General features: G+C 53.8%; 11 protein-coding genes across 11 annotated transcripts; 8 read left to right on the top strand and 3 right to left on the bottom strand.

The window, feature by feature from the left end:
- Nucleotides 1–1,630: 1,630 nt before the first annotated feature.
- On the top strand, nt 1,631–3,028 carry CCM_06356 (Protein phosphatase 2C-related protein; the record flags this gene model as incomplete). Its single annotated transcript, XM_006671496.1, has 3 exons — nt 1,631–2,154; nt 2,204–2,895; nt 2,958–3,028. 3 exons carry the CDS (start codon nt 1,631–1,633, stop codon nt 3,026–3,028), a joined length of 1,287 nt encoding a protein of 428 aa, XP_006671559.1.
- Nucleotides 3,029–3,658: 630 nt separating this feature from the next.
- On the top strand, nt 3,659–4,954 carry CCM_06355 (geranylgeranyl pyrophosphate synthetase; the record flags this gene model as incomplete). The annotated part of the gene is made up of 1 exon (XM_006671495.1): nt 3,659–4,954. The coding sequence occupies one exon, from the start codon at nt 3,659–3,661 to the stop codon at nt 4,952–4,954; it is 1,296 nt and encodes a 431-aa protein (XP_006671558.1).
- A 683-nt stretch (nt 4,955–5,637) lies between these two features.
- On the top strand, nt 5,638–6,630 carry CCM_06354 (rRNA-processing protein UTP23; the record flags this gene model as incomplete). The annotated part of the gene is made up of 3 exons (XM_006671494.1): nt 5,638–5,725; nt 5,793–5,882; nt 5,936–6,630. The coding sequence occupies 3 exons, from the start codon at nt 5,638–5,640 to the stop codon at nt 6,628–6,630; spliced, it is 873 nt and encodes a 290-aa protein (XP_006671557.1).
- A 900-nt stretch (nt 6,631–7,530) lies between these two features.
- On the top strand, nt 7,531–11,142 carry CCM_06353 (DUF726 domain protein; the record flags this gene model as incomplete). The annotated part of the gene is made up of 1 exon (XM_006671493.1): nt 7,531–11,142. One exon carries the CDS (start codon nt 7,531–7,533, stop codon nt 11,140–11,142), a length of 3,612 nt encoding a protein of 1,203 aa, XP_006671556.1.
- Nucleotides 11,143–12,799: 1,657 nt separating this feature from the next.
- On the top strand, nt 12,800–14,190 carry CCM_06352 (uncharacterized protein; the record flags this gene model as incomplete). Its single annotated transcript, XM_006671492.1, has 2 exons — nt 12,800–13,181; nt 13,250–14,190. The coding sequence occupies 2 exons, from the start codon at nt 12,800–12,802 to the stop codon at nt 14,188–14,190; spliced, it is 1,323 nt and encodes a 440-aa protein (XP_006671555.1).
- Nucleotides 14,191–14,625: 435 nt separating this feature from the next.
- Nucleotides 14,626–15,416, bottom strand: CCM_06351 (golgi apparatus membrane protein tvp23; the record flags this gene model as incomplete). Its single annotated transcript, XM_006671491.1, has 4 exons — nt 14,626–14,780; nt 14,868–15,151; nt 15,223–15,268; nt 15,326–15,416. 4 exons carry the CDS (start codon nt 15,414–15,416, stop codon nt 14,626–14,628), a joined length of 576 nt encoding a protein of 191 aa, XP_006671554.1.
- A 251-nt stretch (nt 15,417–15,667) lies between these two features.
- Nucleotides 15,668–17,279, top strand: CCM_06350 (Protein kinase-like domain; the record flags this gene model as incomplete). The annotated part of the gene is made up of 6 exons (XM_006671490.1): nt 15,668–15,691; nt 15,965–16,151; nt 16,237–16,315; nt 16,376–16,388; nt 16,482–17,029; nt 17,075–17,279. The coding sequence occupies 6 exons, from the start codon at nt 15,668–15,670 to the stop codon at nt 17,277–17,279; spliced, it is 1,056 nt and encodes a 351-aa protein (XP_006671553.1).
- A 425-nt stretch (nt 17,280–17,704) lies between these two features.
- On the bottom strand, nt 17,705–19,202 carry CCM_06349 (uncharacterized protein; the record flags this gene model as incomplete). The annotated part of the gene is made up of 3 exons (XM_006671489.1): nt 17,705–18,238; nt 18,285–18,689; nt 18,735–19,202. The coding sequence occupies 3 exons, from the start codon at nt 19,200–19,202 to the stop codon at nt 17,705–17,707; spliced, it is 1,407 nt and encodes a 468-aa protein (XP_006671552.1).
- Nucleotides 19,203–19,906: 704 nt separating this feature from the next.
- CCM_06348 (citrate lyase beta subunit, putative) lies at nt 19,907–20,906 on the top strand (the record flags this gene model as incomplete). Its single annotated transcript, XM_006671488.1, has 2 exons — nt 19,907–19,949; nt 20,008–20,906. 2 exons carry the CDS (start codon nt 19,907–19,909, stop codon nt 20,904–20,906), a joined length of 942 nt encoding a protein of 313 aa, XP_006671551.1.
- A 248-nt stretch (nt 20,907–21,154) lies between these two features.
- On the bottom strand, nt 21,155–22,375 carry CCM_06347 (uncharacterized protein; the record flags this gene model as incomplete). The annotated part of the gene is made up of 4 exons (XM_006671487.1): nt 21,155–21,251; nt 21,308–21,746; nt 21,796–21,856; nt 21,914–22,375. The coding sequence occupies 4 exons, from the start codon at nt 22,373–22,375 to the stop codon at nt 21,155–21,157; spliced, it is 1,059 nt and encodes a 352-aa protein (XP_006671550.1).
- Nucleotides 22,376–26,020: 3,645 nt separating this feature from the next.
- On the top strand, nt 26,021–26,996 carry CCM_06346 (glycine-rich RNA-binding protein; the record flags this gene model as incomplete). Its single annotated transcript, XM_006671486.1, has 5 exons — nt 26,021–26,040; nt 26,107–26,179; nt 26,376–26,482; nt 26,602–26,849; nt 26,896–26,996. The coding sequence occupies 5 exons, from the start codon at nt 26,021–26,023 to the stop codon at nt 26,994–26,996; spliced, it is 549 nt and encodes a 182-aa protein (XP_006671549.1).
- Nucleotides 26,997–27,519: the final 523 nt, after the last annotated feature.

Genomic DNA, 27,519 nt, shown 5'->3' with positions numbered 1-27,519 from the left:
AGTAGTAATAATAATAATAGTAATAATAAGGTATATAGGAAAATAATTAAGAATTAATTAATAACTAAATACTAACTAATTCTATAGAATACTAGTAGTAATAATAATAAGTAGTATAAGGTATATAGGAAAATAATTATAAATTAATTAATAACTAAATACTAACTAATTCTTTAGAGTAATAATAGTAATAATAGTAATAATAATAATAATAATAATAATAATAATAATAATATAAATAGACTAATTCTTAATTAATTCTTAAAGTAATTACTAATTAATTTATTAGTAAACTATTAGTTTAACTTTATTTATTATAACTACCTACTATAATAAGATAAACCTTTTAGTATATAACTAATTCTAAACTAATTCTTAATTACCTACTAATTTATTTAATAGGCCTTTACTACTCCTTACCCCCCCCCCCTTTACTATAAGGTAAAAGTAATATACTAGAATATTAATCCCTTCTTAACTAATTTATAATTAATTCCCTATCCTACTTTAGCTAGATAGGAACCTAAGCTAGGTATATATATACTAAAATACTAGGCTTTTATTAGTAGCTAGCCTATACCTTAACTACTATAAGATTAACTATAGTATAAATTAATTCTTTATCTATTTCTAATTAATTACTAATTAATTATAGCTTACCCTAGCTAGTAGTACTACCTTTATTACTATATTTAGGCTACTTATAGTAATAATATTATAGCTATTTAAGAATTAGTTATAAACTAGTTCTTAATTAATTAAAATATAATTAGTTAAGAATTAATTCTTATTTAATATAGGGAATTAATTTAGAAGTAGTTTATAAGTAAAAAAGGTATTAATTAGATAAAGTAAATAAATTAAGAATAAATTCCTTTTTAAATTAATTATAAAGTAATTTCTAATATAGTATAATTAATTATAAAATAATTCTTACTATAGTATAATTAATTATAAAGTAATTTCTAGTATAGTATAATTAATTATAAAGTAATTCTTATTATAGTATAATTAATTATAAAGTAATTTCTAGTATAGTATATTTATATAATTAATTATAAAGTAATTCCTACTATAGTATAATTAATTATAAAGTAATTTCTAATATAGTATAATTAATTATAAAGTAATTCCTATTATAGTATAATTAATTATAAAGTAATTTCTAGTATAGTATACCTATATAATTAATTATAAAGTAATTCCTACTAGGTATAATTAATTATAAATTAATTTCTAGTATAATATATTTATATAATTAATTATAAAGTAATTCCTACTATAGTATAATTAATTATAAACTAGTTACTTTAATATAAATATAGAATATTATTATACTAAGATATATAGTATATATATTAAGAATTAGTGGGGCTACCTTACCTAAGGGTTGCTACCCTTAGCTGAACTTACTAAGGTACCCTCAGGTGAGGTGTATCCACGGTGCCGAAGGATTAGCTAGACTCGCGTCGTACAGCTGGATTTTTTTTCCTTGCCCTTCCCGTCCAACAACAGGAACCAACAAAAATCATCATCGCCTTGCTCGTCCAAAGCTTTCCAAAAGGCAACCCCCCTCGACAGCTACGGTTTTGCGACCCTGCCAGGGTCGGCTCTAGCATATGCGGCCGGAATGCGAATATTACGCCGCCCGGCGCCTGCGACCAAATGGCGGTCCCCTCCTCCTCTCACACCTCGGCCGCACATAGTGCTTATCTCGTCATCGCGGGGCCGCCGCCGCCCCGACTGTCCGCGCGCGCACTCGACACTCGCGCAGAAGCAGCACAGCCCCGACGACGCCGATGATGCGGCGCAGCGGAGCGACGACGACGCAGGACACAACGACCAGACCACACGCCGTCCGCTGCCGCACCTCCCCTTTCGATTCGAGACGGGCATCGGCGTCTTTGCCAAGCGCCCTCCGCGCCCGTTCCCACCGCCCTTTCTCTCGCGCCCGTCGGCCTCCTTCTCCGATCCTCTCAGCACCCACCGTGCCGTCGTCGACGGCGAGGCCATTCGCGGACTCACCAACGGCGACGATGCCATCTACGCCAGCGACTACTTCATCTGCGCCAACGACGGCGTCGGAGCCTGGGCGACGCGGCCGCGCGGCCATGCCGGGTACGAATCCCCCCTCCCCTCCCATCTCCCGGATGAGTAAGCTCTCTGACGATGAGAGTCAACTTGCTAACCTGCGCTATTACAGACTATGGGCGCGGCTGATTCTCCATTTCTGGTCGGCGGCCATTGACGAGGACCTGATTCGTGCAGCGACGGCCAAGCCCGCGCGCGCGGACCCCGTCGACGCCGAGCCGCACCCCGTCGCCGCCCTCTCCGCCGCGTACAAGAAGACGCTCGAAGCGACCGAGGCGCACGACTGGCAGGGCACCACGACGGCCTGCGGCGCGCAGCTGCACTACGCGACGCCCTCCTCGGGCGACGGCGGCAGCAGCGCGCCTACGCCGCTCCTCTACGTCACCAACCTCGGCGACTGCCAGGTCATGGTGGTGCGCCCGCGCGACCGCTCCGTCGTCTTCAAGACGACGGAGCAGTGGCACTGGTTCGACTGCCCGCGCCAGCTCGGCACCAACAGCCCCGACACGCCCGAGACCAACGCCGTCGTCGACCGCGTCGCCCTGCAGGTCGGCGACGTCGTCCTCGCCATGAGCGACGGCGTCATCGACAACCTCTGGACCCACGAGATTGTCGACATTGTCGCCGCCAGCATCGAGGGCTGGGAAAAGACGGCTTCCCCGTCCCGCCGCGGCGGACGCGACGGCGGCATGCGCCAGGCCGCCCAGGACCTCGTCGCGGCCGCCAGAAATATCGCCCTGGATCCGTACGCACAGAGCCCGTTTATGGAGCACGCCATCGAAGAAGGCCTCGCCAGCGAAGGAGGTGAGTTTGGAGGGGGAGACTAAAGAAGGGTGAACGTAACTAGGTGCTAACAATTGCGGTAGGCAAGATGGACGACATCAGCGTAGTCGCCGCTCTCTGTGTGGAAAACAGCCAGGAGCCCGAGACGCCATAGATGACAAACAGTCCACAAGTCATCTCGCAGGGGTATTCTTTTTTTTGTTTTTTTTTTTGCATTATCGGAGTCATGGGCACGGAGCGACCTGTTTTCTCATCATAGCATCCTGAACTCTTCTTCATGTTTCAATTATTAATTGGCTGAATAGTAATACGAATCACCTTTTATTTACAATTCGCGATCCAGGTAGTCTGACCTGCAGCAGTGGACCGTTGTGCTGACACTTCATCCCAAAGTTGACGAGCAATGTGATCGATTTCTTCGGCATCTGTTTGCGGAATCCTTTGGAATTCATACACGCACACCCTGTCTTGCTACGAATAGTACAGTACCTAGCCGAAAAGGTCGCTGGGCGTGTATATTGCAAGGCTCACCGATGGCACGCCGCATCCTCTTCACCCTGCTGTGAATGCATGAGCCATGACCGGCCAATTCACCAAGACTTTGTGCCTGCAGTTACTTCAACATGGCCGTTTGCACGCCCTTGCTTGTCTCTACAGTCAGCGGTCGCTGTCATCGACGTCCACCTACCTCTTCCCATAAAGATCAACTTTCGCTTCCTAGTACTTGATTAATACCTAATAATACTTGGCCGACACGCCCGACACAGCCGGTACCATCGCCATCATGATCGTGATCTCTCGTTCTCAGCTCGAGTACATCGCTCCATCTTCAGAGGCCGTCATCTCCGGCGTGAAGCACATCTCTTCCTACAACTGGATCGACGCCCCAACGCCCACGATTGTCGTCCCTGGCGCGCCCGCACGCTGGAACCCTCCCAAGGGTCCGCAAGACCTCGCCGCGGATTCCGGGGACATCTACGAGGCCCAATACGCCGCCCGTAAGCTAGACTGCCCTCTCGAGCCCCTGTTTCGGTCCGTCCATGCCGAACACGACGCCTTTGACCTTAACGCCGTCGATGTGGTGACCGACAGAGGCAACATCCGCAAGCTGCTCTCCTTCATCACCTTGGAGCCCAAGAAAAAAAAGTACTTTGAGGGCTTCACGATCTACGTCGAGGTCGTGCAAAACACCGCGCTCTTCTGCCGCGACGAAGCGGTGACGGCGGAGAGCGGCCGAGACTACGGCTTCTGGGGCCACGGGTGCGAGTTTGAAAAGGCATACACGGTGCCCAGGGTAGCTGGCAGCACGGCCCATCACCGCGTCATCTCGTATCAGTTTGGCGGGTTGCACTTTCTCGTGCGCCACGAAACTGACGGGTACGTGGAGGATACCGGCGACTCGTGCGGCAGCGTCGCGCGCGCGATGCAAGGGCTCGTGCTCGCCCCCACGACGGCACCGACCCGCATGGCTGGCTCAACGTTGAGCGTCGCCAGGGGCGGCGAGGTCGTGCCTCTGTGCGCCACGCTCGAGATCAAGACGCACACCATCCGGTATATGCTCACCTTTTCGAAACTAGCGGCGCGCCAGCTCTGGATCTCGCAGACCCCCAAGCTCGTGCGAGCCTGTCACGACCGGGGCTGGTTTGAGGAACCGCAGGTCGAGGACGTGACTGCGCAGATTCAGCAGTGGGAAGCGGACAACCAGCCGATTCTGAAGAAACTGGCGTGGCTGATGCAGCGAATCGTGGTGCTGACCAAGGCAAGTCCTGGTGGTAGGGTCAGGATCAAGTGCCACGTACCGGGCGACAAGCTGGTCATTTCGCCATATGACGGGCCGAAACTTCTCCCGGCCGACTTGTACGCGAAGTGGACGGCCAAAGCTCCCTCTAGCAGACCCACGAGCCCAGCCGCCGCCAAGGAAACTGCAGAGAACGCACAGCAGAACACGAAGCGGGTGAATGGCACAGGTATTGGCCAGAGCACCGCAGTCACTTCCATGGACCCTACTGCTGCCCATTTCCATTTCGGCCTGCCCACGCCGGATGCCGCTAAGGGCGGTCAGGACAAGACCCCCAACTAAGTGCTTCGCCGACTGTGACTCTCATGGCAGGTCCCCCAAAAAGCCCATAGCGATGTTGTGTAGGGACATTCTGTCCCAGGAAGATGGCAGATAGGAGGTGGATTGGGTGTATTCAATGAAGGAATGAGTCGGTCAAGATGCAGATTTCTTTCTGTTTTGTCCAGAGCAAGTGTAGGGGCGTCAGTAGGGCGTACTCGTGGTACCGGAGCGCTGTTTGTTTACTAGTGAGAGTCGCGATATGTTTCGGGAGATGATAATTTTTTTGTTTATTATTTTGCAGTAGCTGCAGTGGTTGTACGACTGGCCGATGAAGGAAGATGTCATGGTCGAGGCCGATGATGAAATCGGAGCCCCCTGTCGCGATTGTGAGATAGCAAAAATAAAATAAAAAATCCCCCGTTGAAATTGGAGCAGCCTTGTGACCAAAGTTTCTAAATAGAGTAAAATTTAGGCAACTTCAGCTTTGATGATGCTTGGAACAGTTAATCATGTCGGTGGAGCCTTTGCGCAGAGCCGCCGGGCCAGATCTAAGCCCCACCCCATGGCGGCAAAATCTTTATCGCACGTGCACTCGCTGCGGCAGCCTGATAAGAAATTTATTTTGCTGCGCCTAGGAAAAAAGTCCAGCGTTTGCTTGAGCAAGCACTATCCACGACCAATCCAGCCACAACAACACCGCCAAAATGAGAGGAAAGCGCTCAAAACAATACCGCAAGCTCATGGAGCAATACTGCATGACATTTGGCTTCCGTGAAGCCTACCAAGTTCTTGGTAGGAGCCCCAGTCACCTTGATCGCGTGCAGTTTACAGACGGGGAACCTGCTAACACTGTAGACAGTGGATGCCGAAATGGTGGAGGATGCATGTCGATTCAAGATGGACCTAGCAGCAGGGTTGGAACGCACAGTGCATGGCAAAGTTAAGCCTAGTAAGTTGGCCGCCGCGAGAGACTGCCGTAAAGCCCTACTCACAAATGCCCAGTGATTACGCAGTGCGAGATCCGAAAGCTGTACGAGAAGACGAACGAGCCCGGCGTGCGCGAAGCCATCGAGCTCGCGAAAAACTACGAGCGCCGGCGCTGCGGGCACCACCCGGACGAGTACCCGAAGCCGCTCTCCACGCTCGAGTGCCTGTCGTCGGTCGTGGATCCCAAGTCGACGGGGCAGAACAAGCACCGGTACGTGGTGGCGAGCCAGAGCCAAGAGGTGCGGCGTGCGCTGCGCGGCGTCCGCGCGGTGCCGCTCATCTACATTAAGCGCAGTGTCATGATCCTGGAGCCCATGGCCGACGACAGCACCGAGGTGCGCATGCGCGAGGAAAAGGCCAAGTTCCGCGCCGAATTGAAGAAGAAGGTGCCTAGCGGCAAGCGAAAGCGAGAGGAGGAGGACGACGAGGGGCAAGGTGAGGAGGGCGGCAATGTGGAGAGGGCGGCGGATAAGAAAAAGAAGAAATACGGAGCCGCCAAAGGGCCAAATCCGCTGTCGATGAAGAAGGCGAAGAAGAACCCGCAGCAGCTGGAGGATGAGAGGAGGCGGAAGCAGAAGCTGGAGGCCAAGGAGGCAGCGGAGAAGCCAAAGAAGAAGCGCAGGCGGAGGGCCAAGGGTGATGGCGAGGGTGGCGCGGCGACGGGGGAGAGCGGCGCAGGTTATGCGGGAGGTGATGGTGGCGATGCGTAGGATTGCATTTACGAGTTCTGTTGGATTTGCTGGAGTTCTTGGGTCGTCGCATTGTCACATCTAAAAGCACATATGAATATAATACCCTGCCAAGACACATGCCGGTGTTTAGGTAGACAGATAGAGTTCATGTTTGGAACCTAGCACTAGTCAACGTCAAACAAGCCATGTCTTTATCTGGGCGTTTCACATTGTTCACAGAACTGGCGACCCATCGGGTTGGCCAAAGGCGGGGAGCCGTCGCGACCGGCATTGTCTCAACGGTGCCCCCACCAGAGAGTTGAACAAATTTTACAAGAAGACTTGAAAGTGGTGCGCTACGTAGGTAAAGAGAGGCGCAGTCTGGGCCGGGAAATTGCAGAGCAAGCCGGTGGATGCTTGGCGAGAGATGCTGCCATGGGCGGTGATAGGGGCAGCACCAGGCGTTATTTTGCGGGCGACAATGATGTCAGTTGGTCACGGCGGGTCAGGGCAAGTTCAGTCTCCCTCGTCTAGATGCCGTCGTTTTGTCTAGGAACTAGGTAAAGTTCATATTAATAACAGTTACTAGTTCAATTGTCAAGGGAGACTTGGCTGCATCTGGGACCTGCATGACGCCGTCGGTTTAGTGCTATCGTGCCGCTAAAACCCCCTCCAACACCCGCCAAACCCACTGCAACTCGCAGACAGTCTTTTTTTATGTGGAGCATCGACTCGTCGCTTCCTCTGGCCGACCGCCGCCCTTTTCTGTCACCCCTACAACAACTTCACATGCTCATGTCATGATCTATCACGTCCCGTCCGGTTAGACCTAGCAGAGTCACAGTTGGGATGAGGGCGTGATTCTCTTTCTTTGAATTTGTTAATTATAAATCATTTTTCTCGCACCTTTTCTTCTTTATTTTACACGATTCCCGCAGAATGGGCACGGCCAAAGACCCTGCACCGCCCACTGGTGCGCCCACTGCCCAGCATCAGACGATGACGCAGCCCATGGTTGATGATTTCGGCCTGCCCATAAAACCATTTCCGATCCCGACGCCAGAAGATGTTATTGCCAATAAAGTTGATGAGGAAACGCAACCGGCTCCGGAGACCGAGGAGTTGGAGTCGAAACTGAAACCCAACGAGCCGCCTGCCCCAGCAGAGGAAGCTCCCGCAACGGCGCAGCAAGATGCCGCTACCAACGGTCACGCCAAACCAGCGGCCGCCCCAGTCAAAACGGCCGAAATAGATAGTGAGAGTGATGAGAGCGATTTCAAAGATGCGCAGACCATCATCGAGCCCGAGGGGACCGCTGCTCCGCCCCAGAAACCAGATGCAGTTAAGAAGCAAGAGGCAGTAGAAGAAACGGAAGATGCTGCAAGACCCAAACCAACCACGGCGGAGTCCGAGGTAGAGCAAACAACGTCAGGAGCTACGACACCTATTATGCCTTCGCAAACGCCCAAGCAAGCCGAGCAAGAAGGGGCCGTGGTGCTAACTGATGCTGCTGACAAACCACGACCCGACCAATCCTCCGAATCACATACCAACGAAAAGAAACATCGCCCGCGTGCATCGACTGGCGGCGCAAGCCACGGCCGTGGGAGCCAGGACCTCGGCACCGCTGCGGCCAACTCCAAATCGGGGCACCATCGCGATACAAGTCTCGCTAGCAACGGCATGGGTATCTCGGAGTTCTCGCACCAGCCGCTTGCCACCCAACCCGAGAATGACAAGCAAGAGGAGGACGAAGGCTGGCAGGAAATGCCAGCGTTTGCACCATACGATATGTACAACGACGACGACAAGCTGATAGCTCGGGAGATGAAGGAGGACGACGTCGTCGAGGCATACGGCTACGGAGGCTTAGGCGGCGCCGGCAAAGGCTACACTCGCGTCATCATGGATGAGGATGCTCAGTCTGCGACCAGCCTGGACGAGCACACGCAATATCTATTCAAAGACGCCAAAGCCGGCGGCACCAGCATGAACGACGAAGACGCCCGAGACGCGGTATCGCAGATGCAGGCCACCAAGGATCTCTTGACCGAAGGCCAGCGCATAGCCTACGTTGGCCTCGTCCGACTCGAGATTGCCACTCTCGTCAGCGAAGCGGAAAATCTGGAAGCGGTTAAGAAGCTCAAGAAGATGGTCAACCTGTCGACCGAGGCGACCAAGATGTGGGGGCAAAAGATGATGATCCGTCTATACGCCCACATGGATATAAGCGAAGCCGAGCAGGTCATGATTGAGCAGCTCGCCGAGCACGGCGTCCAGCCTGGCGATTTGACCCCCACTCTCCTCGCCAACGCCCGCGTCAAGAACCCCATGGCCCACTCGAACCGAAGCTCCATCATGAGCTCGACACCGTCTGAGGAGCGGCCCGCAGAGGCGCCCCCGCCATATGAGGCGACCGAGTCGGATCAAGTCCCCGACGTGCAGACACCCTCTCAGATGCCCGACACTGATAAGATTGATATCGACCTCCGGTGGACAGTGCTCTGCGACGTTTTCCTCGTCCTGATTGCAGACTCCATCTACGACGCGCGCTCCAGAATCCTGCTGGAGCGTGTGGCGCAATCGCTTGACATTAGCTGGATCGATATTTGCCGCTTCGAGAAGCGAGTCACTGATGCGCTGGAAATGCAGCAGGCTGCGGAAAAGGAAAACTGGAACGAGGACGAGCACATGGAGGAGCGCAGAAAAAAGGCTCTCAAGCGACGCTATATGATGATGGGTCTGGCCACGGTGGGTGGAGGCCTCGTCATTGGCCTTTCGGCTGGTCTACTGGCGCCCGTGATTGGTGCTGGTCTTGCGGCAGGCTTCACTACAATCGGTGTCTCGGGTACCGGCAGCTTCCTCGCCGGAGCAGGAGGCGCAGCCATTATTACCTCGTCGGCCGCCGCATCGGGCAGTTTTATTGGAGTGCGCGCCGCTGGCCGACGAACAGGCGCCGTCAAGACGTTTGAATACCGACCGCTACACAACAACAAGCGCGTCAATCTTATTGTGACTGTGTCTGGCTGGCTGACGGGTAAGATGGATGACGTTCGCCTGCCGTACAGCACGGTCGACCCCGTCATGGGCGATCTCTACTCGGTGCTGTGGGAGCCGGAGATGCTCCGCAGCATGGGTGACACTATCAATATTTTGGCTACCGAGGCCCTAACGCAGGGTCTACAGCAGATTCTTGGAAGTACGATCCTCATGAGCTTGATGGCTGCGCTGCAGCTACCACTGGTGCTGACAAAGCTATCGTACCTCATCGATAACCCGTGGGCGGTTTCGCTGGACAGAGCCACCGCCGCAGGCCTCATTCTGGCCGACTCCATCATTGAGCGTGGCTTGGGCACCCGGCCGATCACGCTGGTTGGATACTCGCTTGGGTCTCGAGTCATCTACTCGTGTCTGCAAGAGCTCGCTAAGAAGGGCGCATATGGCCTTGTGCAGAATGTCTACGTCTTTGGCTCGCCGGTCGTGGTGAAGAGGGAAGAATTCATCAAGGCCCGTACGGTGGTGGCTGGTCGCTTCGTCAACGGATTCAACCGAAACGACTGGATTTTGGGGTACCTGTTCCGCCTCACGAATGGTGGTATCCGTAAAGTGGCGGGCTTGGGCCCGATCGAGGACTGTCCGTGGATCGAGAACATGGACGTGACGGAAGTCGTGGCTGGCCATATGGAATACCGCAGGGCGATGCCGGTGCTGCTGATGAAGTGTGGATGGACGGTGACGAGCGAAGAATTTAGCGAAATCGAAGACCCGGATCCGGAAAACCACGGTGAGCGGCAGCGCGAGCTCATCAACGAGATTGAAGAAGCGCGCAAGGAGCTCGAAAAGGAAGAAAAGACAAGCAACACGAGCACGAAGTCGCGCTTCAGCCTCTTTGGCCGTAAGAAGAAGACGGACAGGGAAGAATGGGAAGTCTACGAGGAGAGCGCCGCGGCCGAGGCGGCCAAAAATGGCAAGGATGGCAAGGGCGGGAGCGCCACCAAGGCGTCGTCCAATACAGGCGTGCTCTTTGACATTGACGCGATCCGGGCGGAGCTGGCCAAGGAGGAAAACTACCGCGAGCCGGACGCAGAGGTGCTGCAGATCAAGGAGATTGAGTCGACGCTTCCTCCGATGAAGCTCGACATTGCCGGGCCAACGACGACGGTGAGCCAGCTGCAAAAGGCGAATCCGCTGCGTGAGACGCAGAGCGCCGAGGCACTTCCAATACGGTCGGCGACGCTCGGGGTCGAGGGGTCACCGCAGCAGCACGCGGTGACGCGCAAGACGAGCTGGAACAATGGCGTGATTAATACGACGGCCTACCACGCGGAGCCCGACTACGAGGAGGAGATTTCCATGACGTTTGACACGTCGTTTCACGACGACGGCGGGCTGTCGACAGCGGACGAGGCGCTGACGAGACGGGCGCTGACGACGGCGCGGACGCTGCCGGACCTGACCATGGCGGACCCGTGGTCGGAGGAGCCATGCCGACACGATGACGAGGATGAGGAATTTGGACAGGAGAAGGAGATTTCCATGACGTTTGCATAAAGAGCTTCCTCTACAAAGATATCCCCTCTAGCTCAGGCGTTTGCGTTTTGACATACATTGGGCCTTTTTTTGGTGCATGTCGGTTTTGTTGTTTTTCGGTGTGGTGACGACGTTTTGTAATGGGATGTGGCATGAGAGGTGGTATATGTAATATCAAGAATTCGAAGGATGATGGAAAGGGTATACACGATTTTTCACTCAATGATGGTGTTCTTACGTGTGCATGTTGTGCTGGTTAGGCAGCCAATCATTGTTGCGCACGTTTGGTATGTATGTATACCTACCTACCAGTCAATATTGGCGTCGCTATTCTTAGCATCAGGTACGGATACGATAACACAGCCACTACTTTTTTAAGCCTATTGGAATCTCGCGCTCGAAGAAGGCCGCTAGAAGCACAGCAGCCGTTCCCCGCCGCCGCCACCCCAAGCCTGCGTCGGGTCAGCCTCAGCGGGGTCAGCTTTCCTGCAACGTTTGTGTTTTGAGACGAGTGATATGTTGTTGATGTGAACTGTTGGAATCTGCGGGCTATCAGCTGGGGCGAGGAGAACAAGCTGGCTCTCTTTTTCCATGGGGTTGTTGTGTTGGCAAGTATTGGTGTGAAGACGGGTGCAAAGCAGGCTGGACAAAAGTTGCATGAGCGCCGCGCGGAAAACAAGGCTGCGCTGCACTGCGCCCGCACCTGGACTGCTTCTTGTCAGAGACCGGGGGTCGTTTTCCGGCGCAGGTCGCCAGGCTGGGTGCCAAGAAGCGAGCAGGCGAGACATTTTCGGACAACCATCTCAACAGAGGCAAGTCGAGGTCGAGGCGAAGGTCGAGAAGCTGTGGACAAGCCCCGAATCGACGTGGAGATAATGAGCTCTGGCAGATGTTGTGAATGAAGAGAATCCATAAAAAAGAACACGGACCAAGCTCTGACTTTGTGGAGTAACTACAATGTTGAACCCTGGCGTCTGGTATTCAGCCTTGACGACGGAGCAGTGAGCACTGGTCTCTTCTCCAGCCGCACTACCCCCTCCCTCCCTCCCTCCCTCTGTTCCTTTCAAGACCGTCTCGCAAACTGTCTTGCATTCGCATTCATCCATTTCGTCAAGAACGCAAGGCTCGTTTCCCTGTCTCTATCTGCAATCCTACGGATGCAGGACGCCCTCCTCCCCCCTCTCCCAACCCTGGTCTCCTGCTCCAGGCAGTGGACACACACAGCCCTTTTCTGTCTGACTTTTGGTTGGGCGCTTACACCACCCACCCTGCTGCCTTTTTTTTTTGCCTCGTTTCTCCTCTTCCTCTTTTTCCCTCCTTCTAGTTATTCATTCCATATTATTATTCTCTGCAACCTTGTCCCTTCCAAAAGCCATCACGCAAGATACTTTGGCACCACTTTGTCGCAGGCGGTGTGTTGACTTTGTTGCAGTATAAAAAAAAACCCCCAGCTTCCTTTGTTCGCCTTGGGGGCGCGCCCAACTTGCGTTTTGTTTGCTTCCGTTTTGGCGGGGGAGAATAACCGGAATTCTGCAAAGGGAAAAGAAAAAAGAGGAAGCTGGAGAGCAAGGTTTAACAGTGACGGAGCACGAAACGTGTTAATATCAACGACGGAAAAAGAAACGACATACACAAAGCAACGAAATATCACACACAACAAGACAACACAGAACCCATCATGAGCGCCGACTTATCACACCCCGACAAGGACTTGACAACTTTGCAGTTGACGCCCACGGCTGCGGGAGAAAGATTCTATTACGCGCAGGTGGCTCCCACCACGTCCAGCATGTTCACCACGGCCACCGGCGGCACCTCGCTCGACGGCGGGAGGGATGACGGCGGCAGGGGCGACAGCGAACACATGATCACCTTTACTTTTACCGAATCCAGCGTCAGCGAGCGGCTGTCCAATTTATCAGATCCCCCTCGCTGGATTCCGTTTAAAAGGGCGAATCTAAATGTCACCATCGTGGGTATGACATTTGTGGATGTCAGCCGCCCTCTCACCCCCCTAATGGATGTCAACACGACCAACCCCCAAGGAGTTGTTTTTGACGGTATTGTTTTTTTTGTTTTTTTTTTTGTTCCTCGTCGTTTTATTGTCCAAGCCGAAAAATAAGAGAAGAAGAAGAAGAAGAAGAAGAAGAAGAAGAAGAGGCTAACAACGCCTCTTTCCAAAACGCAGCTTCGCCGAGCTCGATAGCCGGAAGTGTCACCGTCAACCTCACCGCAATCGTTAACAAACGCAACCTGGTTGGAAACCCCCTGGTCGTCGGCATCAACTGGACCGTCCACGGCGGCGGGCTCGAGGGCATCACCTACACGCCCGCCTTTGCCTACATCAATGACCAAGAAGACGCCGACAGTCGCCGCAAGATCGGAGCCGCCATCAACGAGTCCTCGTACCGCTGGTCCCGGGAGGTGCGCAACGACACCGCAGACCGCGGCAGCACGCCCAGCCCCCTGCCCACGAGCGGCACCGACAGCAACAACACCAACGGCACGTCCAGCCTCCTCTCCGGCGGCCGCGGCGATGGGGCAACCACCGGCGGGGGGCTGAGCACCGGCGCCATTGTCGGCATCGCAGTCGGCGTCGGCGTCGCCGCACTGCTCGCCGCCGCCCTCGGCATCTTCTTCTTCCTGCGACGTCGTCGGCGTCTCGAAGCTGGCGGCGGTCCCTCCTCCCTGGCCGCGCGGCGCGACCACACCCGCGCCGCCGAACAGGAGAAGCTCTCGGCCTTTCCCAAAGACGGAGGCGGCAGCAGCAGCCTCGCCGGCGGCAACGCCTCGGACGCGGCCATTGCCCCGTACCGCGACGACGCTACCACCCCCACGACTAATCGCGACCGTCGACGGAGTAGCGCTGCGCGCGAGGATGTAGCGCCAGCCCCGGCGCCGGTGGACAGGGATAGCCGCGCGGGGTCACTGACGACACAGCAGCAGCAAAACGGCGTGTCCCGGCATCTGGTCGAGGACGGCATGACGGCCGATGAGATTCGCCGCCTGGAGGAGGAAGAGGCCCATTTGGATAACGAGATTCAGCGGGCGGGCGGACGCAGAGTTTGAAAAGAGTAATGAATATACGTGGAAATTTGTCGTCTTTTTTTTTGTGTACATGGGAATTCTGCTGGCGCGCCTGAATTTTGACTGGGGAGTGTTGGAGCGACCGTTTATTTCATTTCTACTTGACGCTACGAGCAACATGCCCAATTTGCATTCGTCAGATTTTATACCAAAACTGTTTTTTATGCGCCCCCTTGTCCGGAAATCAGAGTCACTGGCATGGAAAATTAATAAAACCTTTGAGCTCCTACTGAAATTGTACACAATGCTGCGGCCAGCAGAGCAGTTCAAACCCAACACTCATCCTCCACGTCAGATGAACCCCAAAGCAACATCGCTGTTGGACCGAGGGACATGGCCCCCTCCTGCAAAGGAAGCAAAAAAAACCCTGAATTATATCCTTCCCACGGCTCTCCCCTCACATCTCTGTATTCCTGCTCAACGGGAGAAGAAGCGGCCGACCATGTTGGAGGCCAGCGTGCCCGCCAGATTCGTTCCGCTAAACGCGCTGCCCGCCAAGTTGGACGCCTGGCTAAACTTGTCGCAGCGGGAAAACGCCAACGTGTTCATGACGGTGAGCACCAGCGCAATAACTATCACACACGCCTGATTAGCAAAAAGGACAAACCCGGCCCACCCCAACTTGCGAGCGAAGCGAGGCCCCCCAAAAGAAAACGTACCGACGAGGGGCAGCCACAGAAACTGCAGACGGACGAGCGCCAGCACGGCCAGCAGGATCCACAGCAGCGGCTGGACGTAGAGGCTGAGCCAGAAGAAGCGCGCGTCGGTCGGGTTGACCGTCTTGGTGCCGGGCGCGCTGCTCTCAAACACCCATTTGGAGTCGCCCGTGCCGACGTCGACCTCGTTCCACCAGCGGAGGCCGACGAGCCGCCGTCCAGCGATATTCTTGAGGTAGTAAAAGTCGGCGGCGAGGAGGAGGATGGTGATGATGAAGATCATGATCCTGCCCGGCGCGTGGTGTTAGCAGCTGCGTCTCGGATTTTGTAGACTGGACGGGAAAAAAAAAGAACGTACATGCTGCGAATGACCCATAAGCCGAGGAAATAGACCAGCACGCTCGCTGCAAAAGGAACACGTTAGCGAACGTCCTGGGGGGGAAAGCTTTCGAGCCGCGTACATATTCTAAAGGCTAGAAACGTCAGGAGCGTGATTGGATGGGACGAGAGCCGCCAGCTCAGCGAGCCGGGAACAGTCTGCGCGGCGTCCATGTTTCTTTTCGGTCGCGGGGGCCGTGGTGATGGGCCGGGAATTTGTGGTCAACGTAATCCGATGCCGTCGTTGGACGCTTGGCTAGGGGGCCGGTCGGGGGGGGGTTTCGCGCGCGTCGCGCACACCGGTTCTCGGTCGGTGCGAGAGGAAACAAGAATAAATCCAAACGGTTCACGTTTGGAGTTGGGCCGTCGAGGGGGTCGGAAAGGTACGGCGGGCTTTTGGCTGGATGAAGTCGTAGCAGTTCAAGATGGGTGTTTGCGCGCGGAGGCTAGTACGTGGTCAAACGTGGATACAACGTCAACCCAATGGAAGCTATCGCACAGAGCACTGCCCCGATAAGAGGGCTTATCTTATCCACGCTTATCGTCAATAATTAGGATATATAAAGTAACTATTTATCCTTTATAGCTTTATTTAATATAAAGCTAATTTTCCTATTATCTTTACTTTCTATTACTTCTCTATAAGCTATATTAGCTATACTATTATCTTATATAATTATAATAATACTGTTTATCTCCTTGGTTTGCTTTCTTCTTGAAAGACCCTGGTCCGTTCGTGCATCCGGTCTGGAACAGTCGCAACGCAGAGATCCGCAACAGTCGCCTTCGCTTCCCTCTACATTTCCGAGATGGCCGCATTCTTCTCAGACAAAGCAACCACCCAGGCCGAATGTGATCGGTTCGCCGAGACGCGGTTTGGTGGCCCCTTCCAGCCCGTCGCCATTCAGGGTGCCTACAGCTACACCGTTTTCGCAGGAAATGGAGGAGACATCCGATGCGCCGCTGCTCCAGGTGTTTGCTAGCGCGCACCCAGGCCTTGTTGCCCTGCACACATACGTCGGGGCGATTGGTGCCCTCGTAATCTATTCGATGCCCAAGCTGCAGGGCGCTACGTTTGTCGAGGCGTTGAATACCCTATGACCAGCAGCCAGACAATCGGCTGACCCTCGCAGAGGACTTGGCAAAGTACGTTGCTACGTAGACGGTAGGTGCGTCAACAGATAGACTAATGCTTTCTGGACTCCTAGGTTCTTTGCCAGGTCTCTACGAGCCGCGCAGGATTCCACCAGTCTCGGGCCCGAGCCCGACGAGCGCAAGCAAACTACGAAGGCATGTTTGGCCAGGCTCGATCATCTCGAGAAGACGCTACCAAGTCGCTTTCAGCCTGCCATCCAACACGTGAGAGACCACGCAGCCGGGATTTTCAACGCCAAGAATGGCTACCCTTGGGTGACGGTCCACGGCGACCTAAGCCTGTCGAACATACTGGTGAGCAAGTCGACGGGCCGTCTCACGGGCGTCATCGATCTAGCCGAGCTGAATCTCCTGCCGTTTGGCTTCGACTTTTGCGTCATCGACGACCTCGCGGGCGAGTGGCGTCCCGGAGGATGGGTCGAACACGCCAACGCGCAGGCGGTGAGGGATCGCTTCTGGAGCACGCTGCTCTCGTTTGCGGATCCGCAGGTGCAAAACATCAAGGTTGCTTGGCTGGCGGGGATCCTCTTTCGCTATGGCGCGCGGTTTGATGCCGGATTCCACGGCATGTTGGGGCGGAGGAATAACGCCACCACAGATGACCAGATCCTCGACGGGCTAGTAGCGGCCATGTAAAGCAACGGGAATTTTGCAGCTTTGCTTCCTCTTCCTTTTAGCCTCCCTCATGCTCCTCAACTCGGCCCTGTGGAACGTCTGGAACGCCACCCGGTACTTGCCCAACAACTATCGGTCCACCTGTCGCCAGACGGCGAGGATGTCACCGGCGGACCGGACACGGACGACAGATCGCGGCTTGCCAAGATTGGCCACGTGGTTTGCTTTGGCATCCTGTTTCACAGAAAGGCCAAGGGGGAGCCGTAGAGCTCAACACGATTACCAGCCGGCCTGTTGGCCAGTACGCTTCTCGCCCTAAATAGTCGGGCGCACAACTATCACGGCGCATTGTTAATGCCGTTGTTTGGCGTTAGTTACAGTGGATTTAATATTTGACCGGAGACCATCGGAAACCATCGATCTATAGGCATGTATCCATTTTTAAATTTTTTATTGTGTCTTTGTCTTCTTCCTGCTACTAATTAGACGCAATATGTCCACGCTCCATTTCCCGGGTTCTGCCATCAAGGCACAATCACAGTTCCAGGACAGGGCCGAGGTCGAGGATCGATGGAACCCAAGCTAACCCCAACCCTCAAGGAGACTCCCTCATTACAGAAAAGATTTCTCAGCTATTTATTCTCTATACCTAATGAATTATGCGTAATGCTACTGTGATGATGACCGTAGCGCTAGTTCACTATGAAAACCTCTGCGTTGACGTGATTGAACCTAAAATGCAGTCTGCCAGTCATTTTATGGCATGTCCAATTGGCACCTCCTTTGTTTGTGTGAGAGTGAGTTTCCTCCCCAGTAAACTCCACACTCAGAATGTGATTCACAGTCGTACAGCAGAAGCGGACGGGATGCCGAACGCTCTGTACTTTGTCAAGACCGAGTCGGCACTGCCCAACCGACACCTTCTTTCCATCCTGGTACTGGAGGAGAATACCCCCGCAATGGTTTGTCTCACGATCCATGAACGCATGTGCCGCCGTAACCCCCTCAAGCGGTGCCTGTGTAGTATACTCCCCACCAAGAGGCAATGAATCCTGTGTCCATGGCATGCGAGTTGTGGCTGCCGGTACTGGTGCAAATAGGGATATCTGACCCGCCGTGGCATCATGAATGAGAATCGGACGGCGGGTACAGTGGACAAGCTGCAGACTGCGTTCCCCATTGTCGAACTTGCTGAGCTGCACAAGACCTTGGTGCTTTGTTTTAATCTTCCTCATTAGCCGAGGCTGAGGATATACCAAGGAATGTACCTACGAAAAGACCTCCTGGTTCCGGCGCGTTGCTGTGTTCAGTAGCTTTGCCTCCCACGGCAGTCAATTCTTCCCCGATCGGCAGCGGGAGGTAGAACCAGACGGCGGATTCTCGGCAGCCAGAGGTAAGACGAAGGAAGGCCTCGTATGCCGTGGGCACTGTTGAGGTATGTGCGTGGACTGCCTTGATGCGATCGCTATGCAACAAGAATGTTAACCCAAAACAAGTAGCAGTATTGATAAAAGATAAGCGGCTAAATGGCTGGATCTTCGTAGCTTTTTGTGATAGAGAGAGAGCTCGCTCTTTGGTCGAAGCCTGGATAATATCGCGATAGGCCTGGGGCACTAGAGGCCAGTTTAGAAAAGTGACTAAAGCAGGCTGAGGAAATTCAAGCCGGCAATAGCCATCCTATATAATTAGCAGAGTCTATCTAAGGGTAGGTAGTATACCAACTTGAAGACGTGCAATAACGTTACCAAGCACAGCAGGCTTCTCGATGATGAATAGCTGAGATGAGGTTGGCGCAGTTTTATACATTTCATCATCTCCCTTGTGAGCGAGGAGAGAAATCTTCTTGATACCACTTGAATCTACCGTGATGCGGATATGACTCGAATCCGTCGGCGGCTTTTCGCAGACGGTAGGCTCTCCATAAAGATGCCAAGATTGGATATCGCAGAGGGGCAGGCGGGTTATCGGTGTTGGTGGTGTTGGTGCGAGCCGCAAGCTGGCGGCTCGCTGAATGACGGTGCTATACCGCCACAAGGGGCTAGGACCGATAAAACTGCCAATAGCATCTCGCAGCTCCGGAGGCAATTTCCTCATCATGGGGAGCTTTAGTTGCTCACACAATACCAGCAGGTCTTCTGCTTCGCCCCGGTAGGGGAGCAGCAGATGATTGGAATGCTCCCACGGATGCATGCTGACGGATGCTCGCCAGAGCCGGCGATATTTATCGCTCGCAGTACACCGCTGCGAAAAGACATGAAAGCAGTCGTCATGAATTGTAGCCGTCTCCAGCTGCGACAGGCAATAGTCGCAGCTCGGCACTCTGCAAAACTTCACGTCCAGCTGAGATCCCTGTTTGCAGTAGCCATGACTCGTATAACTCTGCGCATCCAGGTATCTGATTTCATTTCCGCGATAAAAGACTGGGTGAGAAACGGGGTTGTTAGTGGCAGACTGTGGTGCATGTTCGGTGAATGCGTACGCGCAACGAGCCTCTCGCCCACCTCAAAGGGCTTGTGGCAAGCACCACACTGTGCTTGTATGAACACATGTGGTATATCCGTTGTTCCGCCTGCCATCTCCAGCTGCCTGGTATGGCAAACGTTTGACCAAAGAAGGGGGTGAATGGATCTGCGGCAGTGACCGTTTGCCAACACATCACAGCGGCGCTAGTCCCGTCTGGGCCTCATCACTTGTGTGGAGAGGCGGCAACAACGTCACCGAGATGGCTTCATCCATCTCACTCGAGGTCAAATCAATGGCATTGAATTTTGCCTGGCCTGTGATCCACTCAAGTCTAATCCCACTGTAATCCTCCCACCGTGAAGCTGAGCCCATATCCCACCGCCCCCCTGCCTCGCACCATCTCCAGCTTCCATCCCACTCACCCCGTCGCCATGGCCGCCTCATCCGCCATCCTGCGGCGGTCCCTCCTATACGGTACGCCCCCATCCCAGCCCATTTCCCGACCCCCACAAACTCACCAGATCCCTCCCAGTCCCGGCCTCGTCCCAAAAGATGCTCACCAAATCCCTGGGCCTCGCGTCCGACAACATCACCTACGACCTGGAAGACTCGGTGACGCCGGCGGCCAAGGCCTCTGCGCGCGCTCTTTTGCAGTCGCACCTCGCCGCGCTCCCCGCGCGGCCGTCGACCGTGGCCGAGCTCGCCGTGCGCGTCAACGCCGTGTCGACGCCCTTTTGCCTCGACGACCTGCGCGCGCTCGCCGGGCAGCCGCGCGTCGACGCCGTCGTCGTGCCCAAGGTCGAGTCCGCCGCGGACCTCTTCTTCGTCACCGACGTGCTGCGGCACGTCGTCGCGCCCTCGTCGCGCGTCAAGATCATCGCCCTGATCGAGTCCGCCAGGGCCGTCGTGGACCTGCCGAGCATCTGCCGCGCCTCGCCCCTCCTCGACGGGCTCGTCTTTGCCGCCGAGGACTTTGCGCTGGACCTGTCCATCACGCGCACCCCGTCGCTGTCCGAGTTCCTGTATGCGCGCTCCGCCATCGTCACGGCCGCCCGCGCGTTTGGCCTCCCGAGCGCCATCGACCTCGTCTGCACGTCGTTTCGCGGCGAGCAGGGCATGCGCACGCTCCAGGACGAGTGCGCCGGTGGCAAGGCCATGGGATTCAACGGGAAACAGTGCATTCACCCGTCGCAGGTCGAAACGGTGCAGCGGCTGTTTGCGCCAACGCCGGACGAGGTGGAGTGGGCTGTGCGGATCGTTATTGCCGACGACAAGGCGGCTGCGGCTGGACGCGGCGCGTGGACCATGGATGGAAAGATGATTGATGCCCCGGTATCGGGCAAGGCGCGCTCCATTGTCAGCAAAGCAGAACAGTGTGGCATGGACGTGGACAGTCTGCGAACAAAGTGGAAAGACCAGGAACCAGAATAAGCATTGCATCCTAAACTCTACTATACAAGATATAAACGGTAATCTACCGGAGAAAATTTGGTCTCCAGAAAGCCTTTGTTTCTTCGTCGGGCTTGTACGGTGGCTCAGGCTCATGAACTGGGCTACCCAATATACATTCCTCCAAGTCAGTGGCAGGCGCAGGATAGGAGTCAGCCACTTGCGCCATGTAGTCATAGCCTTTGTTCTGATCTTCATGACCATGCCACCCCGGTTGCATTGCCATACCATCAACGCGCTGACTCAGGTAATCTAGCGGGACATGTTCTGCCCAGGTCAAGCTTGGGTCGAGGCCTGTGCGGGGGTAAATGCCACTGGCCGAGTAAGCTGGATCATAATAGTGTGGTGTCAAGACTGGAAGGGAATTGTAGTACGGAGCGTACAAATTTGCTTGCTCATTGCTCCCATGTCCGGCATATGGGCGCTGTACATGGCGGGCGTCTGTCACGTCGCCGGGCCCAAGATCCCCGGCCGAGCTCATTGCATCAACACCGCTGTCTACGTATCTGATTATAGGCCGAGGTGTTGTATTTCTGGGATAAATATCCTCCTTTGGCGTTGTGTTACGGTCGGTTTCGGCATGCGGCAGCTGCATTTGTGTTGGCCGCTCCCCATGGCTTCGTCTTGGGGGTGGCGTAGGGGTATCTGGACAGTCTTCAGTAACAAGAGGCCGCTTTGAATGTTTATCAATCTGGTCTAGAGATTTGGTTTCAAGCTCGCTAGGGCGTTTTCGAGCGCCGTTGGGAGGTTGTGGCGACGCCGCTCGAGGTACCGACCTTTGGATTATTGGAAATGTCAACTCGTTGAAAGTCAAGTCAGTCACTGCAGAAATGTTAGCAAATCCGATTCAATCATATTTGAATAAACTCACGTGGAGTTGAAACAGAGCCTCGACCATTTACAAAGGCCCCAGTCGCCAAGGCTGGTTTCATCTGTACGCCGTGTAAGCCAGCTGTAGATCAGCGTGCGCCAGTTGGAAGCGTACATACCAGGACATGCCTATTTTCTACGGCGGAAGAATAAAAGTTGGTCATAATTTCCTTTCGCGAGCGAAGATTCTCCCTCTTGCGTTGGCGCCGCTCGTGCCGAGACAGGTTTATCGTCTTCTGATGTTGCTGGCTGGTGTCGTAACGATCAGGCCGCGTCTTGCGCCGTGGCTTCCTTTCGTACTTGGACGTTTCGTCAGGGCGAGCTCGCGGTGACTTGCAGTACGGAACTCTGGTTAGGTATACGGGCTTCGGATCGGGCGTGGCATCAATGTGTGATGGTGCCGAGCTCGGCGTCGCCTGTCGCGGGGCAGGGGTCTCTTCGCGGTGATGCGTCACACGGCAGAGCGATGCAGCAGTGGGAGACGAGATGGGACTGTTGGAAATGCAATCTTTTAGGTGAGAGTCCGACAAAGTGTGCGCCTGTGCGAGAGAAGCAGTTTCGTCGAGTTGCGCGGCAGACATGGTGGCGAGCCATCGCGCACAGTACTCGGCCGAGTCGATTTGCGACTCGATTGTGGTACAGAGCGGAATCAAGAGATCAGCTTCACCATTACAGCTCATTTTGCATGTCGTGATACGCATGTAAGTGCATGAGATTCCATGGTAGTTTCAGCTCAAGTTGATTGCTGATGTAGTAGTCCAATGCTCGACGGTGGCTCTTGCAGTGACAGTCAGTGGTGCAGCACGGCAACCACGGCCAAGTTGCACCTCGTGGAAATGAGAAATCTGGCACAGAACTGCAGTCACTGTGTTGAGTACGTACCCGATAGTTGATCCAAGCTGCACTTGCGTCGAACGCCCATTGACCTTGACTGCCTGAGACTAGGCCGAGACTGCGAAATGGTGGTAATACTTACACAGGCGAGAAAACAAAGAAACCAAATACCTACACAGCTGGGGGAGCGGCACAAGACATGTAACTAGTCACCTGTCCGCCACTGTCTGCAAGGTGCCGAAACGGAGCGACGCTTGTGTAGGCAACGACGCATTGGTGGAGGCAGGGACTTGAAGCTCCTCTGCCCTCTCAACGCAAACAAATATATTCATTCGCAACGACAATGATGGACGCAATAAGAGACAGAAATAGAATTTGCTACTAATCTTGTATTAGCTCGTCTGCATCGTGAGCTGGGCGCATGAGTTGGGCGCGGTGTGTGTGGTGATGTCAAGAGGGGGAGTTATACACGCAGCATCGCACACCAATCACGTACAGTATCAAGATATCTTGATATCCTTTGTGTGCCTGCCTGTGGATTCGTGAGCTGGTGGCTTGGCGCAACTCTTGTGCCTGGCTTCGTCGGGGCGGTGGAGGTAGATGCCCGCACACCGGCAGTTGGCCGTGCGGTCAAGATGGGAGTGTACATGTGTGACAAGATGTACAGTGGTGTACATTCTTTCGATGGGAATGTTGAACACTTGACTGCCAGCAGGTAGCCGAACCAGGATGGAGGCGACTGATGCTGCGATGAGGCGGAGGACATTGCAACAGCGTTTGCAACAGCGTTTGCACCTGGTGAGATGGAACGGCTATGGGAAGTCGGACCTCTAGTAGGTACCTAGGTACCTACCTGTAGGTACCCACGTACTTGGGTACTACCAGTGGGTTGCGGTATGGCGACACTGATCCCGACAACATGGGTCTTGTGCTACGAATTTCAGCAGTAGAGGGTGGTTTGGGGGAATACAGTGAATGTGGACGACTCTCTACAAATTACCTACCTAGTACCTATTGGTAGTCTCCCGTTTGGGAGTATACAGAGTAATGTATCGCTAATAATAAAGGTGGCATGATGAAGCAGCTCGGGAACAAAAAGGAACAAAAAGCTTTGCGCATACATTTCTCCATGTGACGACCAGGCAAGCCCTGGTCCCTGAGGCAAACACAGTCTCGGCTGGTCCAACTTCGCCTCGCCATCCTAGCTCGCTTGGAATTGCATCTGAGATGGAATATCCTTGTGTTGCGCGATCCGGTGCCACGCATCCATCACTTTTTGCTCACCCGAGCACTGCACCGCCGTCCGCGTCGACCACGGCCTTTCTCGCCTCTCACCTCACTCGCGATATTCAAGGAAGCTTCGTCAGTGCAAGTCTTGTTCCTCACCTACCTAAATTATAACTAGCGCCTCTGCCAGGCAAGCCCCATCAAGTCCATCTCCATTGCCCAAACAGCCACGAGCGGGCGCTGTCGAAAGCCCCATCGCATGCCCTGGTACCCCCGTGGGCATCTCGTGCAGAAAGTGTATGTCTCTTCCTGCTCTTCCCTGTCCCACACCTGCATCTCCAGCCCAGCACGAGCTTCAACATTCACCCCCTCCTTTTGAAACCCCCGCTGAGGCATGAGAAGCTGTTATGGTTTAGCGGCCCCATCAGGAGCTGCATGCACTATAACTTGCTGCTGGACAAGGCGTGGTTAATAATAAAGCCTACTTTGTAGCTTGATGCTTCGCCCAACTTCGGACAAGGAGAGGGAGAGAAATGCGTCAATTCTCGCAAGTATTCCAGAGACCGAATCAATATTTCCGAGTCATTCTTTTCGGGGCAGCTTGGCAGCATCGCCACTTGACGTGGTCTTGGTTGATGATGAAACAACACCACCTGCACGGCCTGGCACTCTTGGAAACAAACGCGTCTCTCTCAAACACTTTTGCACTCCAGTAATTCGTACATGGCACTCTTCAACAAAAAGCCTCGGTTAGATGATGGATGAGCGTTGTGTAGCACCCACTTGTCGCCGTTCATCACACCATGCTAATCTGGCGGAGAACTGACCAGCGTCAGTTATTCGCGGAACGGCAACGAAGGTAAAAAAAGATGGAACCCTTTATCGAAACGATTGCTGCAGACTTGCAGGCTTGCAGTGATGAAAGGCACATCTCTACCGCTTGGCTCCATGCGGGCTATTATTACGCACTCACCAGGGAGGGAGTGGGGGAGGCAGACTGTTTCTGCGCATGTCTACGCCTTTTTTTTTTTAAACAGCGACGTTGTCTACTAATTCTTCTACAAAGCCGTGTTGCTTGCGCCACGGAAGTTGGAAGTTGTGCAGTATCTGGACCTACTAGGTAGCCCAAATCAACATTTGGCAGGAAAATCCAGCCACTACTTTACTTAGTAGGTAGACAGGCCAGGGTATGAATCGGTAGCGCGTTTATGCGCCGGTACCGTGAATGTACCCCAAATGCCTTTGGTCCCAAACATGCTTCCCCTCTTTTGCCACACCCCGAGCTAAAACCATTCCCCTCTCGCCACCCTGCTTGCCTGCGTCGTCGAGCTCAGGTTTAGAAACATTTAAACGTGCGAGACAAGTTGGTAAAGAACTAGTTAGTGTATTTCTGCAGTGCTGCGCCGGTGAGTGCAACCAGACCTTTATTCGCCGTGCCGTGCCACCAGATCTAGCCTTGGACACGACGTTCCTGGGCAAACCTGCATTGTGTCAGTACTGTACCGACCCAGGTAGATAGAGTCACCCCAGACAGTGCCAAACAGCTATTCCCTGCCATACTTCGTCGCAGTAAACAGGTAGCTACAAGGGCTGCAAGGTACTCCATACACCATAACCTGCTGCTTCTCTCCACGGCTCATTCGTCCCGCCATTTCTGCCCCCAATTCTTAGGTAGCCCCCCCCCCCCCCCTAATGGGCCAAAGCCCGTCCCTCATTGGGTCTCCAGTCTGCCCCTCGAACGAGCGGACGCGTTGCCGTTGTGCATCCCAGCTCTGTATCGGCCTTGGTTTGCCTTGTATCCGTACTCAATCCTGCTGTGCTCCCACCACGCCCCCCTCCCTCCCACCGTCTGGCTGTTCTGATAACCTACGCTTCCATCTCCTTCCCCTAGTTGCGCCTCGAGCTTTGTGTACCGTACAAGTACCTACCTTCGCATCGCGGTACCTACCTCCCGGCCTGCCCTTACTTCCTTCTGCTCCTAAAAAGCATCTCTCTCGAACTACCCCTCTTCTACACCTCCCTCAACACACCTTTCACCAACACAACCGTCCGGTACCAAACAACCCTCAAAAGGTCCGGTCAATCCAAAAGTTCATCGGCACCATCGCGAAACAATAGTTTCAATCAAAAATATCCCCCAGCAGCGATAGTCAACTTCCGCTCTAATGGCTAAGCTCTTTATTGGGTGCGCATCATCGCCCCTCGCTTTCCCAATCTCTGCCGAGTGCGCGACTAACATGTGTATTTTCAGTGGCCTCGCATGGCACACCGAGGAGGCGACTCTGCGCCAAAAGTTTGAAGAGTTCGGCGCTGTCGAAGAAGCAGTAAGTCGTGAGCTCGCGCATTTATTTTGAGGATTTCTTTGCTTCCCGGAGCTGCCTGTGCTGTCTGTCCTGTTTGCTGGTCGATACAAGCTACCGGATTCGAGGCCCACATTGCGCCGCGCTGCTTTTCCCACTCCCCTACCTGCAAATTCACTGTGCGCAATCATCCCTCTAATGCGATTCTGTCCCCCCAAAGGTCGTGGTCAAGGATCGAGATACTGGCCGAAGCCGCGGCTTTGGATTTGTGCGATACGGCCAGGATGCGGATGCCCAGAGTGCCATCGCCGCCATGAACAACGTCGAGTATGAACCTTCTCCCTCGTGTGACTACCATGCTTCGCCAAGACCGAGTTTCGCTGCTTGCTCGAGGTTCGCATTTGTGCTTCATTTTCACTTGGTTCTGACATGTGCTACCCCCCCAGGTTTGACGGCCGAACGATCAGAGTCGACAAGGCCTCGGACAACGGTCCCCGCGGTGGCGGAGGCTTTGGTGGACGTGGTGGCCACGGCGGCGGCTACGGGCGCGGCGGTGGCTATGGAGCTCCTCCTCAGTATGGCGGTCCTCCTCAGCAGGGCGGATATCCCATGGGCCAGCAGAATGTCTATCCTCCTGTCGCCTACGGCCGCGGATACCCTGTCCAGCAGCAGGGTTACGCGCAGCCTCCTCAAGGTTGGAAAATTGACCCCCGACGATGATGACGTACTGACCAGAGTAGGATATGGCGCTCCCCAGTATGGCTACCCTGATCCGGCCCTGCAGCAGCAGCAACAGCAGCCGCCGCCGCAGCAGCCTCCTCAGGGTGGGCAAGGCTATTAGGGCCTCGACCCCGTTACCACCTCGACATGACGCCGAGCTATCACGGACAGGTATATCCTGCGGTCGGTGTCACTACCCTGGTGTTGCTGCAAATGCGCCTTCCACATGGCAGGTCCATTTATTGTTCTACCGATCACTGCCTTATGTTTTTGAGACTGGTTGATACGACGATTGCTGGAGTTGACGTCTTTGCACTGCTTTGCTTATGGAAGGGCTAAGGGAAAGGAATATCGGAAACCAATCTTGGTTCAATGCGTCGATTTGTCTCTTTTTGTAAATCTTCTTCTTCTCATTTGTTTTGCAACGAGAGTGAATAGGTTTATAACGCTCATGCGCTCTGTCTGCATGAGGGGCCCGGGATTGGGTATTTGAAAAAGGGCTGAATGATTGCCATGGTGCAAGGAAGGAAACAAAACGGGTTCTATTTCCCTGTAACTCTTTGTTTTCTATTTTTCATGTATGATGCAATTTTTCTGGATTTGACACGAAACGACCAAAAGGCGAATGACCACGCGCTGAATAA

Source organism: Cordyceps militaris (assembly GCF_000225605.1).
Source record: "Cordyceps militaris CM01 unplaced genomic scaffold CCM_S00004, whole genome shotgun sequence".
NCBI classification, from domain to species: Eukaryota; Fungi; Ascomycota; class Sordariomycetes; order Hypocreales; family Cordycipitaceae; genus Cordyceps; species Cordyceps militaris.
Note: the sequence above shows the minus strand (reverse complement) of the source record. Positions and strands in the feature narration are given on the sequence as shown.